The sequence below is a fragment of the Glossina fuscipes genome, unplaced genomic scaffold (assembly GCF_014805625.2).
Source record: "Glossina fuscipes isolate IAEA_lab_2018 unplaced genomic scaffold, Yale_Gfus_2 177, whole genome shotgun sequence".
Lineage (NCBI taxonomy): Eukaryota > Metazoa > Arthropoda > Insecta > Diptera > Glossinidae > Glossina > Glossina fuscipes.
In genome coordinates, this window is record NW_023998520.1 from 169,477 (window position 1) to 181,380 (window position 11,904).

General features: G+C 36.0%; 1 protein-coding gene and 1 pseudogene across 1 annotated transcript; one reads left to right on the top strand and one right to left on the bottom strand.

Moving 5' to 3' along the window:
* Positions 1–386: 386 nt before the first annotated feature.
* On the bottom strand, positions 387–3,502 carry LOC119641801 (probable cytosolic oligopeptidase A). The gene is made up of 2 exons (XM_038040652.1): positions 3,414–3,502; positions 387–3,344 (listed from the first exon to the last, which is right to left on the bottom strand). Exons 1-2 carry the CDS (start codon positions 3,500–3,502, stop codon positions 1,265–1,267), a joined length of 2,169 nt encoding a protein of 722 aa, XP_037896580.1. The 3' UTR covers positions 387–1,264.
* Positions 3,503–10,187: 6,685 nt separating this feature from the next.
* The window catches only part of LOC119641775, a 14,318-nt pseudogene continuing 12,601 nt past the window's right edge, over positions 10,188–11,904 (top strand).

Genomic DNA, 11,904 nt, shown 5'->3' on the forward strand with positions numbered 1-11,904 from the left:
TTGAATTTTAATTATAGCTGAACTGAGCAGCCAAAAGGAATACATCGATCATATCTTAGCCCACCTGATACCAATATTCAAATTGAAATAGCCTATAAAGACGCTTTTAATACTAATGCTTTGATTAGAGAATGTAAGAGGTAAAATAAATTATTTTTTGATTAAAAAAAAATAGACAAAATGAAAAAATTCAGACATATATTATGTAAAGAACTTTTTTTCACGAGAACGTACAAAATATAAAAGTGAAATAACTAATGAAGAGTAGATCTTGCTTATAGATAAAGGGAGGGACGTCAACAAATACAATAATGAGCAATTTTTCAATGGTAAGTTCAAATTTATCTTCATCTTTTTTAATTAACCTCTGCATAGAATATTTAATTTTAGTCACCGTTGGTTGACGTTATTAAACTCAAGCAAAAAAAAAACTCTTTCAATCGCACGAAGTCAGTATTTATATTGGTTTAGTTCATTGGGCAATGGAGGCTTTGGATATATATTCTATTAATACTTCACTTCGTTTACACGGTTGAACGCATACACAAGAATCCGTCACTGCAAATAGTGGCCAATTCTTTCTTAGCTAATCCCGTGAAATTCTCCCCCATTTGCTACAACACTTGCGGAATATTTACTGGGTAAAACGCATGAAATGGGTACTAACGAGGAAAGATCGAATCTGTATCTAACGCTTTTCAAGTTGATATTCGGTAGCGTTAGTTTATTTCCTGCCGAAAATGAACAAATGCTGCGCTCTCATTTGCACAACATTGTTAATCAGTCGATGGAATTGGCTTTAACAGCTGAGAACCTTATTTATTTGTCGAATTGTGTTTGAGTGTCAGTGCGTTTGTCGCATTATTTGCCTCTATAGTAAAGGAAATGAAGGAATTGCTTCTAACACTATTTCATTAATAATTGAACAGCAAAGTGAAATTTTTTCGTTCATAATTCTTAGCCATGTATATAATTAATTTTGGGGTACTATTATTGTTGTATTTAAATCATGGATAGGTGAAATCAAAAGGCTTTAGTAAAATATATGCTAGAATTTATAGATTATCTAATTTATATAATATAATTTATCAACAAAAAGCATAAAAAAATCAAAGCGTTAGCTTAAGTTGCCGTATATCGGGTATAGAATGCGCAATTTTTCAACATTTCGAAGGTGTTTTGTTGATTTCCGCGGCGTCACAATTTCTTTATTAAAAAAAGTAAATTTCAAACAATTTCACATTTTGTGATTTTAAAAATCAAATTATAAACTGTGAGGGGTTCGCGTATCTCGCCAGATGTTCAATGATTTTAACAAAGCTTCGACAGACGGATCTCGACCTCGAAAACGCCGGAATACTTCAGCAGCAGGCACGGCTCCCCCTAGCGATAGAAATGTTTTCTTAAATCTTTCACCTACTGAGTTCATATCCTCATTATTATCTTCAAAGGCCTCCATAATGTCTGCCGCAATTACTTTAGAATATAAATGACTAAATTGGGCTGCACCCCAATCACCCGAGAAAATTTCAGTAAATGAGCAAGGATGTGAATCTTTTTTGTCCAAAGGCATACATTTATACACGGGCCACAGTTTACGAACTACATCTAACCAAAAATTATCACATTGATGAAGTTCTACATCCAAGTCGGCAATATATAATTCTTCACACAAATTGTAACCAGCTAAATGGGTTTTAAATAGTTTTGTTTTCTGGGCTAAGTCATCTGGAAGGGAACCGCAATTTTGGCTATCTGAAATGGTTTTCAAAATAGACGGATTATCGAGGAAATTACTTAGAACGCATCCTGCAACTTGAGATGCGTCCCATTCAATATTTGACAGGCCAGCTAAATCCGTAAATGGAGCTTCTGTCAAGATGTGCTGTAATGCCGAACCGAAAGTTTTGAAAACCATTCGCAAGTCATCCATACTAAGCAAACAAGGCCCATTCCCTGATGGCGGGGTAAAATTAAATATCAGGGCACAAAGTGGCGACAATTTAGCGGAGTCATTACGATTACGGATGCTGACCATCCATCCATTATTTTTTCCAAATTTATTTTCTTTGGAGTAACAATCAATATAAAAGCCACCAACTGATTTTAATCCCCGATCGTTGTCGTAAACATCATAGTATTTTACAAGAGGTTGCCAAACCTGTGCATCCGTACGTTCCACAATTTTAATGCCAAACAAACTTTCACTAAAAGCAAACAGCCCAGAGAGTGTTTTCGGCAATGGGAAATATTTTCGAAGAGCCTCCTCGTCAAGTTTATACTTCGATAGAAGATATTTGCGCTGCCAATAACTAACATCGTAGACGTCTAACCTGTGTTCAAAGCCACTAGCTGTGGCGAAATTTTGTAGTTGTTCGATTTCTACGGATTGAGTCGGTCCTGCGAATTGTAGCAATTTGGAAAATATTTGCTTCAAGTTAGATATGCTGCTGGCCATTTTCGTCTGCATGGACATGGTAGCGTAATTTGGGTAGCCTAAAATATTGGCCTGCCGTTTTCGCAATGACCTTATCTTTTCTATGTGTGTGCTATTTTCTAAACTCTTGTCCATATGAGTGGAGGCTTTGCGTACATTAGCTTGCCAGATATTCCAACGGTGTATTCGATCCGGGCAATGTTTTAAAAAGCCATCAACAACTTGCGGCTGCAATGTAAACTTCCAAGGACCTTGATTTGTGTTGTTGTTATCAATTATAGTCGCTTCCAAAAGTGTAGACGGAAAATCGCGAACCAATTGGTAATCTTTAATTAAGTGCGCAAAGCTGTGCATAGATATGTTTACTTTGTTTTTAAAATTTGCGCGTTCCCTTCCTAGACGTAGTAAAACGTCCTTCAAGCTTGCACGAGTATCGTCTTTTAAGCCCAAACCATTCAGTCCGCCTTCTAATAAATACTTCCGCAGCAGCCGCTCCTCAAAGGTGCCAACAATCGCTTTTTTTTCTTTTTGTAAAGCATCATATATTGATTTGCTGCAAAATTTGGAAGCTCTGGCCTTTCGAGCACGATCGTGTATATTCATATATGTTTTAGTTGGTATAAGCGTGCTATTTCCTAAATACAAGGCTTTGGCTGTACCCCAGGTGGTATCTAAAGGACCAGTTGCTTCATCTAATTTACGAAACAGCTCAACCGTGTCTATTGATTTGTTTGTCGGTAGTGCTAATATTTTGCTTTCTATTTGTTTAACACTCTTTTCAACTACTCCTGCTTGACGGCCAATGGCCCCTAAACAGTTTTCAATGGTGATGTCGTTGAAATCTGGCAAGCCGCCCGGTTCGATGGTAATATCGCCCGTTAGACCTTCTTCACCTATTTCCGGAACGCTGAAATCCAAAATGGATTCATCTTTATGTGTGATTTCGCATTGTAGGTAAACAGCACAAATCACTTACAGAACGATGTAACCACATTTCATATTACTGGTATAAAAATATCTTTTTCTAGTCGCTACATACTGCATTTGACGTCGGAGGCTTAGCATGTTTTTAAACCGGTATTCTTTTTTTTAAGATTCTTTAGATGATGATACTTTTTTTTCTTTTTGGGCGTTGGGTTAAAGTGGACTAAGTCAAAGATGAACTTTATTCATTGAAATATTAGCCGTTTATAAAAACCCACCACATAACAGCTGTGGCCAGGAAGGCCAGGATAACTTAATCGCCAAACACAATCCTTTCGTCGTGCGTTACCTCTACGCGCAACGCAACGCAAAATTTGTTGAACACTCAACGTGCCTATGTTATTAAAGCTAAATCACGTGGTTAGTGCTTGTCTACGTAAACACTTATGAAAAGATAAAAAAATAATAAAGTGAAAAATTTCTTTGATATATGGTCTTGCAGCAAAATACAAAAAAAAAGAAAAAAAAATGTAGTGCAACCAGAAGACGATTTGAATTATTATTTGACAATCTTTAATAGATTTATAAGGAAACGTTTGCCAAAAACTTCCGTTGACGCACAACGCAGCGCAAGCAACGTGTTCAACTACATTCAAATACACACGATCAAATTTATTTTGACAGTTAGTGTGCAATGCGCATTGCAAAGTGCAATTCATCCCTTATTTAGATCAGTTTCTTGTTCTTTTTTTCAAACGTATAAATTAATAAAATTTTAGAAATATTCGCCTGAGTAGCCGAAGGCGAGGAATCTCGACTACCAAGTCAATGGTCGCGGGTTCGAATCTGAAGTGCGGTAGAGTTTTTAATAAAAGCCGAAGATGCTAGTACTTTTACGAGTTTAGTCTTAGAATTTATTTCTCTAGCGAAATTAATAATATAATAATAATAATAAAAATTTTCGAAATTTTATTTTTCTAAGGTTTGCAAATCTTTCACACGATAATTTTATTTCTTTTCCGTTTTTCAACAACTTTTCATAAATAATTTTTTTGTTTTTTTTCACGGTGATAATGCCTCAATTAAATTACGTTAACCTGAAATATAGAGCTGAGAAACTTCGATAAAACTTCCACTTTTCTTTCCGTAATTTTGTTTGTTTTGCTCACATTTTCAATGTTTTTTTTTGTTCACCGATTTTTAATGTATTTTTTTTGTTTTTTTTTCTTTATATTAAAGAGTCCCTGCTCGGGCGCCACTTCCGGCCCATTCTCTGGGGTTGGAGTAGCTCAGCAGCCCAGGAATTTAGATCACAAGAAAGCTTATGTTTTCTTACTTTGTTTACCGTATACTTTATTTAATTTTTCTTTAAATCCAGCACGGTCGTGACGGATTCTCGCTGGAGTCCAGACGCGACTAAGACTCTCCAACTAAATTCTAACTTATTCTACCCTACCCAACTTCTAACCTATCCTTATTCTACTCTTAATGTATTCCTATTCTATTCCCACCCTATTCTTATTTTATTCTTATTCTCTATCCTAAACCAGCTTACTCTCTAACTTAAACTAGCACTCTTGTCCCATCAGAGAATGAGAGCCCGTGAGGCTAAAACGAGGGACGACTTTCGCTCCTCACAATATATATATGTAATGATATTATTATTATTATTATAATTTTAGACTAATGAAATAAATAAACTAAAAAAAAAGAAATTGAGCACTGGCAACATCGACTATCGGCTCGAAAATGTTTGGATCTTGATTTTCTCAACATTTGTTGGAAAGTCTGACAACCGACGCGCGCGAGATCGTACGCTTTTGTTAGTATTTTTGCTTAAAATTTTTTCTTTTCGTTTTATACGCGTTTAAAGCTGGGTATTTGTAAAAGTATAAAAGGATGGAACGTGTAAACTGTAAGAACTACATTAATTACATTAAAACTTTTGTGATTTTCATTTTGGTTTTTGCCATTAGCGCTTGTGATCGCAATATTAAATCTCTTTCGAGTCTTTTCTAGTTTTTTCCTTTGAGTTTTTTTCTTTTTTTATTTTCTTCCTTTGGTGTGAATAGCTTATTTACCGTTGCTTCAGTAGTGTAGATTTAACGTGTAATTTGAGAGAAAATTTAAGAGAAAATTTTTCTGATTTGTATTTTCTCTTTTTTTCGTGCTTTCAGTTTGGTTTTGCTTTCTCTAGTTCTTTTACACTCTTGTTACAGTGACAACGTAACAGAGAAGTTTCCTTAAATTTCTTAAATTTGTAGATAAACTTAGTGTAGTGGATTCTTTTGAATTTTTTGTTTTTTTTTGTTTTAATAGTTCACTTCTTTCTTTTCGTTGACTTGACGTGGAGTGCTTATATACACCATGTCGCGCAAAGACAGGCCCGGAATCGGATTGATTCGTTTCTTGCCGCCACTCACTCTAATCAAGCGCCATCGCCTAAAAGTAATAAAGAGAAAGATAAATCATCCTCTCCCCTTGGCTGTTCGAATGTGAACGCTGGTCACCAGACTAGGCAAGTCGCACAGGCTGCTGGTGCAAGGGCGATAACGCCATCTATATTCTCTCCAAATCTAAACTCCCCAACCGTGAACCCTCCTGTTCCAACTAATGACATTTGCTTGATGGCATTTGAAGACTGGCACCTGAAACATCGGTGGATAACATAAAAAGTTATCTGGCGGCGAAAGTCCCATCAGTCAACTTAAAGCGTGTTAGCATTTTCAAAATGGGTCCTTCTCAATCTAGGCCAATCTCCTCTTTTAAAATACTAGTTCCGACTGAAAACAGTGATATGTTGTTAAACAAACCACTGTGGCCAGTTGGATCCTTGACTAAAAAATTTATCCTTCGAAATCGTCCCCGTAATACCAAAGCAATAGTCTTGTCGCCTTCAAAAAACTAAATGTTTCTTTAGGCCCATTATTTCTCATTTTGCAAAATGTAAGGGGCCTTAATTCAAAAATTTGTTCTACTTTTCTAAATTCAGTGAGTACGGAGTTTTTTTGTTTAGCCTTCACCGAAACTTGGCTAAAACCCGATCTTCATTCGTCGGAACTTTTTCATTATTCTTTCCAAGTCTTCAGAAATGATAGAATGAATCGCATTGGTGGTGTTGTATTAATTGCCGTATCTGCGTCAGTCCCGTCCAATTCAATAGAATTCTCCACTTCTCCTGACTTTGAATTTATCGCCATTCGTGCGATAATGCCTAATAAACAGCTTTATGTAACCTGCTCCTATATTCCTCCAAATTCTGATATCTCCATTTACAAGAAACACGCTGCCTTCATTTGTGAAGTGGTGAAGTGGTCTAGACTTAACGATTTGGTCGTTGCATTGGGTGACTTCAACTTGCCTCAAGTCACTTGGTGTAACAGTGATAATTCTGGCTGGTTGATTGCTACTTTAACATCTGATAGGGCTGTTGCATTTTTTAATGAATTCTTTGATCATAATTTGGTTTAATATCATCGTACCCATAATTGTAATGTTAGACTGCTTGATCTCTGCTTTGCCAACTTTCGTGAGATTAACGTAAATGGTTGCCCACTTTTTAGTTTACCTGAGAATCCTTATCATCCATCAAGGTGCATTTCCTTTCATCATATGAATGATGCTTAGTTGAACTGCCTTAATGTGCCAAATCGAACTTTTTTAAATAAATGTTGTGGTTTTCATAAAATCAATATTGTATTGCTAAAACATCGTCTTTCACATATAAAGCTTGATTTCTCAACCGGAAGTATTGAAAGCTTATTGTCATCGTTCTACAATACATTAAATCTCTCTATTGCTGCATCTGCTCCGATTAAGCAGTGCCGACCTCGAAGTCCCCCCGGGTTTAATAAGACAATTAAATATTGCAAGAATAGAAAAAACACGCTATTCAAAAAATATACGAAAAGTGGCTCTGCGCTCGACTATTTCGCTTACTCGGTGGCGAGGCATACATTTACCTTTCTCCCACCATTATTACTGCAGATACCTTCAGTTCATTAAATCCTCTCTGCGTGCTAATCCTAAACACTTTTTTAAATTTGTTAACTCTAAAAGAAAAATCTCCACATATCCCTCTCATGTTTCTTTTAATGGATCTGATTCCTCGGATGATTTTGATATCTCAAATCTGTTTGCTGAGTATTTCTGACGAAACTTTTCGATTGCTAGTTTCGATTTATCCTATAACTAACTCGGTTTCAATTCCTAACTTGGTTATTTCGCAAGATGAGGTTTTTAAAGGATTGAGTGCTCTAAAATCCAGTTGTGCGCCTGGACCTGATGGAATTTCATCATGTGTACTTAAATCTTGCGCTGTCGAGTTATGTGGGGTGATCTCAAAGATTTTTAACCTGTCCTTAAATTTAGGTGCTTTCCCTTCGTGTTGGAAGAGTAGTTTCCTTATTCCTATCCACAAAAGTGGAAGGAGACAACTTGTTGAGAACTACAGAAGCATAGCCAAGTTGAGTGTCTTGCCTAAGTTGTTCGAGCGAATTGTGACTCAGCATTTGGCCTTTGCCAATAATTCGTATATTTCTCCACGCCAGCATGGCTTTAGGAAAGGAAGATCTACGATCACCAATTTGTTAGAGTTTACTTGTCATGTTTTCAAGGCTTCTTCTAGTGGCTCTCGCACAGATGTGATATACACTGATTTAACCAAAGCGTTTGATACGCTTAACCATAACTTACTTATCCTTAAACTCCAAGCCTCTGGCTTCCCTTTTTATTTAGTGAAATGGATAAGCTCTTATCTGCACAACAGATCCTTCAGGGTTCTGTTTAATTTCATCACCTGGGATGAATTCTCCGTTATGTCTGGCATTTGTCAAGGCAGCCACTTAGGACCTATTTTATTTAGTTTATACATTAATGATCTCCCATCGGTGGTTAATTCCAGTCAAATCTTAATATATAATAATGATGTGAAACTGTTTTCTTCCTTCTCTCTAGAATCGCAATCACATCAGCTTCAAAGTGACTTGGATAATTTTATTGCATGGTGCTCTTTGAATCTTCTGAAACTAAATCTGACTGTAAGAAGCTTTCTTTCTCAAGAAGAAAGTCATTCATTACTCAGTGTTTCATAGATTCGCCTAAGTTAGAAGACGTCGATTCGATCACAGATTTAGGCGTTCTATTTGACCATAGGTTACGTTTGAACTTGCATATTGAGCTCTCGATAAGCAAGGCTAGGTCTGCGCTTGGTTTTATAAAAAGATTGTCCAAAGAGCTTGATGATCCCGACATTACGAAAAGGCTGTACACGTGTTTAGTTAGACCCATGCTCGAGTATGCCTTGTGTGGTCTCCTTCGTATAGGTGCTACGTAGATTCAATTGAATCTGTTCAAAAGCCATTCTTGCTGTTTGCTCTTAGAAATTTGGGTTGGGATCCGATTGCCTCTCTTCCTTCTCTTATGAAAATAAGTTGCTTCTGCTGTCCTTACCATCGCTTGAGAAACGTAGATTTGTTCTTATCGTTTCCTTTCTAATTAAAGTAATACATGGTGCTATTGACTCGCCTTCATTACTTGGTGAAATAAGCTTTAATGTCCCTAACCGCTTCTCTAGGCACTTTATCTTCGTTAAGCTTAGTCAGTGTAAATATAATTATGAGCTGTTTAATCCGCTCAGTGTAGTTTGCAAGAACCTAAATGACGTCTATCACTTATTCTCGTTATCGGACTCTTTAAAGTCCATTAAAGCAACATTGCTTAATACGCGCGATTTACTTATTTCTTACTTAAACTAGCTGTTATCCTTAAAAGTCGTTATGATTGGAAAATGAATTGTTGTTAAGTATTATCGGTTGCCAGGCTTATGCATGTTTGCGATGGCTTAGGGGTTCATTTGCAATTTGGTCCTGTACCGGTTGTAAGTGTGGCTCTATGCTGGTTGTGTACATGCTTTTTTTCTTTTCCTTTTTCCTTCTTATTTGTTTTATTGGACTTATACTAAGTTTTATTATTAATTTAATATAAGTTTTGCTTTAAGTGCCAATTGAACTCGACTGTTATTTGTTTAATTGAGTTTCATTTATAAGTAAAATTAAAATAAATAAATAAATAAATAAAGGAATTAATTGAGGATTAACAGAGGGGCGAGAAATCCAGTTAATTCCAGCTAAGTAATTTTCCCATATAATAAATTCCCTAAAGAAGAAAAAACTAAATGTACATTTGCAGGTGCGTCATGCAGCTGCAGGACGATGAAAACGATTAGGGGGAAAAGCAGACAGGGATTAAATATAAAAACTATGAATTTGGGTATAGTAACATGCTTGTAAAAATGTATATAAATAGAATATTTATGGAAGGGAGAGTTATTCGGACAAGAACATTTGAGCTGAGACTACGGCCATGATAAATTGTGAATAATCCTACATTTAAGAAATATAATTGTAAATAAATACTCCTACTGTTAAGGAATGTAATTGTAAATAAAAAAACTTTGCAGTGCATTTCTCTTGACCAAAATATCCAAGATCTAGTGTTACGGATTGTATCTTAAAAAAGTGAATTTTGTAACAGCATTGTAGATTTCCTTCTGTAATTTCCTCTTAAACTTTTTCCGATATACCTTTGATGATCAACTTTTCTACGACGTCATCCATAATTAGATGTGCGGAAGTAGCATACTTCGCCGCCCGATCAGTCTGCTCATTTCCCAATAAGCCGATATGACTTGGTACCGAAAGCATTTTAATATTTTCGCCGGGTGTTGTAATGGTATTCCTTAATTTGTTGATGGTGCTCCATCTCGAAGTCGAAGGATTCGAAGGAAGGAAGTATAGCTTTTAATACAGACAAACTGTCAGTAACAATGACCATTTTCAGTTTGTCTTTATGACAAGATAACGGTAAGAATTATGTTTGTGTACATAAACTACTATAATTTATTCAATTTCAAAACCCAATAATTAAGAAAAAGCACCAAAGTTTTTAGTCATTTCACTTAACAAAAACCAAGCAACTGCACAAAAGTTGCCATCAACGAATGCAACCAGTACTCAAATAAAGGAAGAGAACTGCGAATTTGTAGAAAATTTTAATGAAATTCTTCACTTTATCTGGAACGATGTGCATTGGTTAGGAGCTATCCTAATTTGTTCAACACTATTAGGACGTTATACATCATGTGGATTTACGTCAGAGATTGTTAGGTGCACGCATGCATATAGCTTGCTGTTCGTTTATTTATAGGAAAGTATGTTTACTTATTCTTATTTTCGCTGCTTCTGAACACTTCCTCGACTTTGCTTATATATAGACAATAGCGATGTCTATAAGATCCGCTGGACAAACACCAGCCGGATATTTAATAAATCTTCTATCAAACGATGTTAATCACTTATAGTTATTTGTCCATTGGATTTGGATCACGCTAATACAAGCCGTACTAATATGTTATCTCGACGCGAATTGGGTTAGCTGCGGTAGTTGGTGTTGTAGGTTTGCTTTTAAAAACTATACCCGTTCAAACGGGACTTAGCAAATTGGCTTCGAAGTTACGTATGAAAATCGCTGAATGTACGGACGCTCGGGTTGGCATTATGAACGAATTGGTCCAAGGCATACAGGTAATCAAAATGTATGCTTGGGAAAAGCCTTTTCAAACAGTAGTGAAAGAAGCGCGAAGATGTGAAATAAAACAAATACGTTATGTTTCTTATTTGCGAGGTTCCTACAATGGTTTTTACGGAACGTTCTACATTTTGCTTTCATTTATTTGTTTGTCGTGTAATACTCGCCTTGATGTTTTCAGGCAATCGTAAGCGATACAAATGTGAAGGCTCTTTAATCAGTTATGTTATCACTGCTTCACATTGCGTTAGTGGTCGTTTATCACTTTTAAAATGGCATTTAACCGGCGTTCGTTCTGGTGAATGGAATTCTGAGGAAAATTCTGATTGTAAGAATGGAAAGAATGCGAATACTTCATGTGCTTCGCGCCATATAAATGTGGCAATTGAATATGCTGTACAACATTCCCTGTATAGTTTAAAAGCCAAGAACCAACTACACGATATCGTTCTTTTACGGCTGGCTGATCATACATTTGACAGATTTTATAAAGCCTATATGTTTGCCTTTAAATAAAGAAGAGCGAATAATCGACTTTAAGAGCTTGATTATGGAAGAAGCTGGATGGAATCTCAATTTTATTAAAATCAAGATCCCAGTTCAAGGTGTTGCTGCCCTTAAATATCATCGCATGTATATGAAGCGTAACATTAGATTAGCAAATTCGCAGTTTTATGTCGAAAGTCAAGAGCCGAGGTACACTTTGAGAAAACTTGGTAGTCCTGCCGTCACTTTATGTCCTAATCCATCTAATGGATGCAAAAGGTATTTAAGAAACTGTAGTCTGACACAGGCGACCATTAATTAGAAAAATTCAGCAATATATTGGATGGATTTTGGAAACAATTGAAGAATAAATGCACTTACCAATTAGCCGATTAACGCTATTCTTGCCTTCACATATTTGGTTGATATTTTTAATTTTGATAATTTATGAATTTCGAAGGAGATTCCTT

Bases quoted from the DNA above. Each gene is read 5' to 3' on its own strand.
- LOC119641801 (XM_038040652.1), bottom strand. From the start codon at position 3,502: ATGCTAAGCCTCCGACGTCAAATGCAGTATGTAGCGACTAGAAAAAGA. The intron at 3,345-3,413 runs GTAAGTGATTTG...TTTGGATTTCAG, and splicing joins AAATGTGGTTACATCGTTCT to CGTTCCGGAAATAGGTGAAG.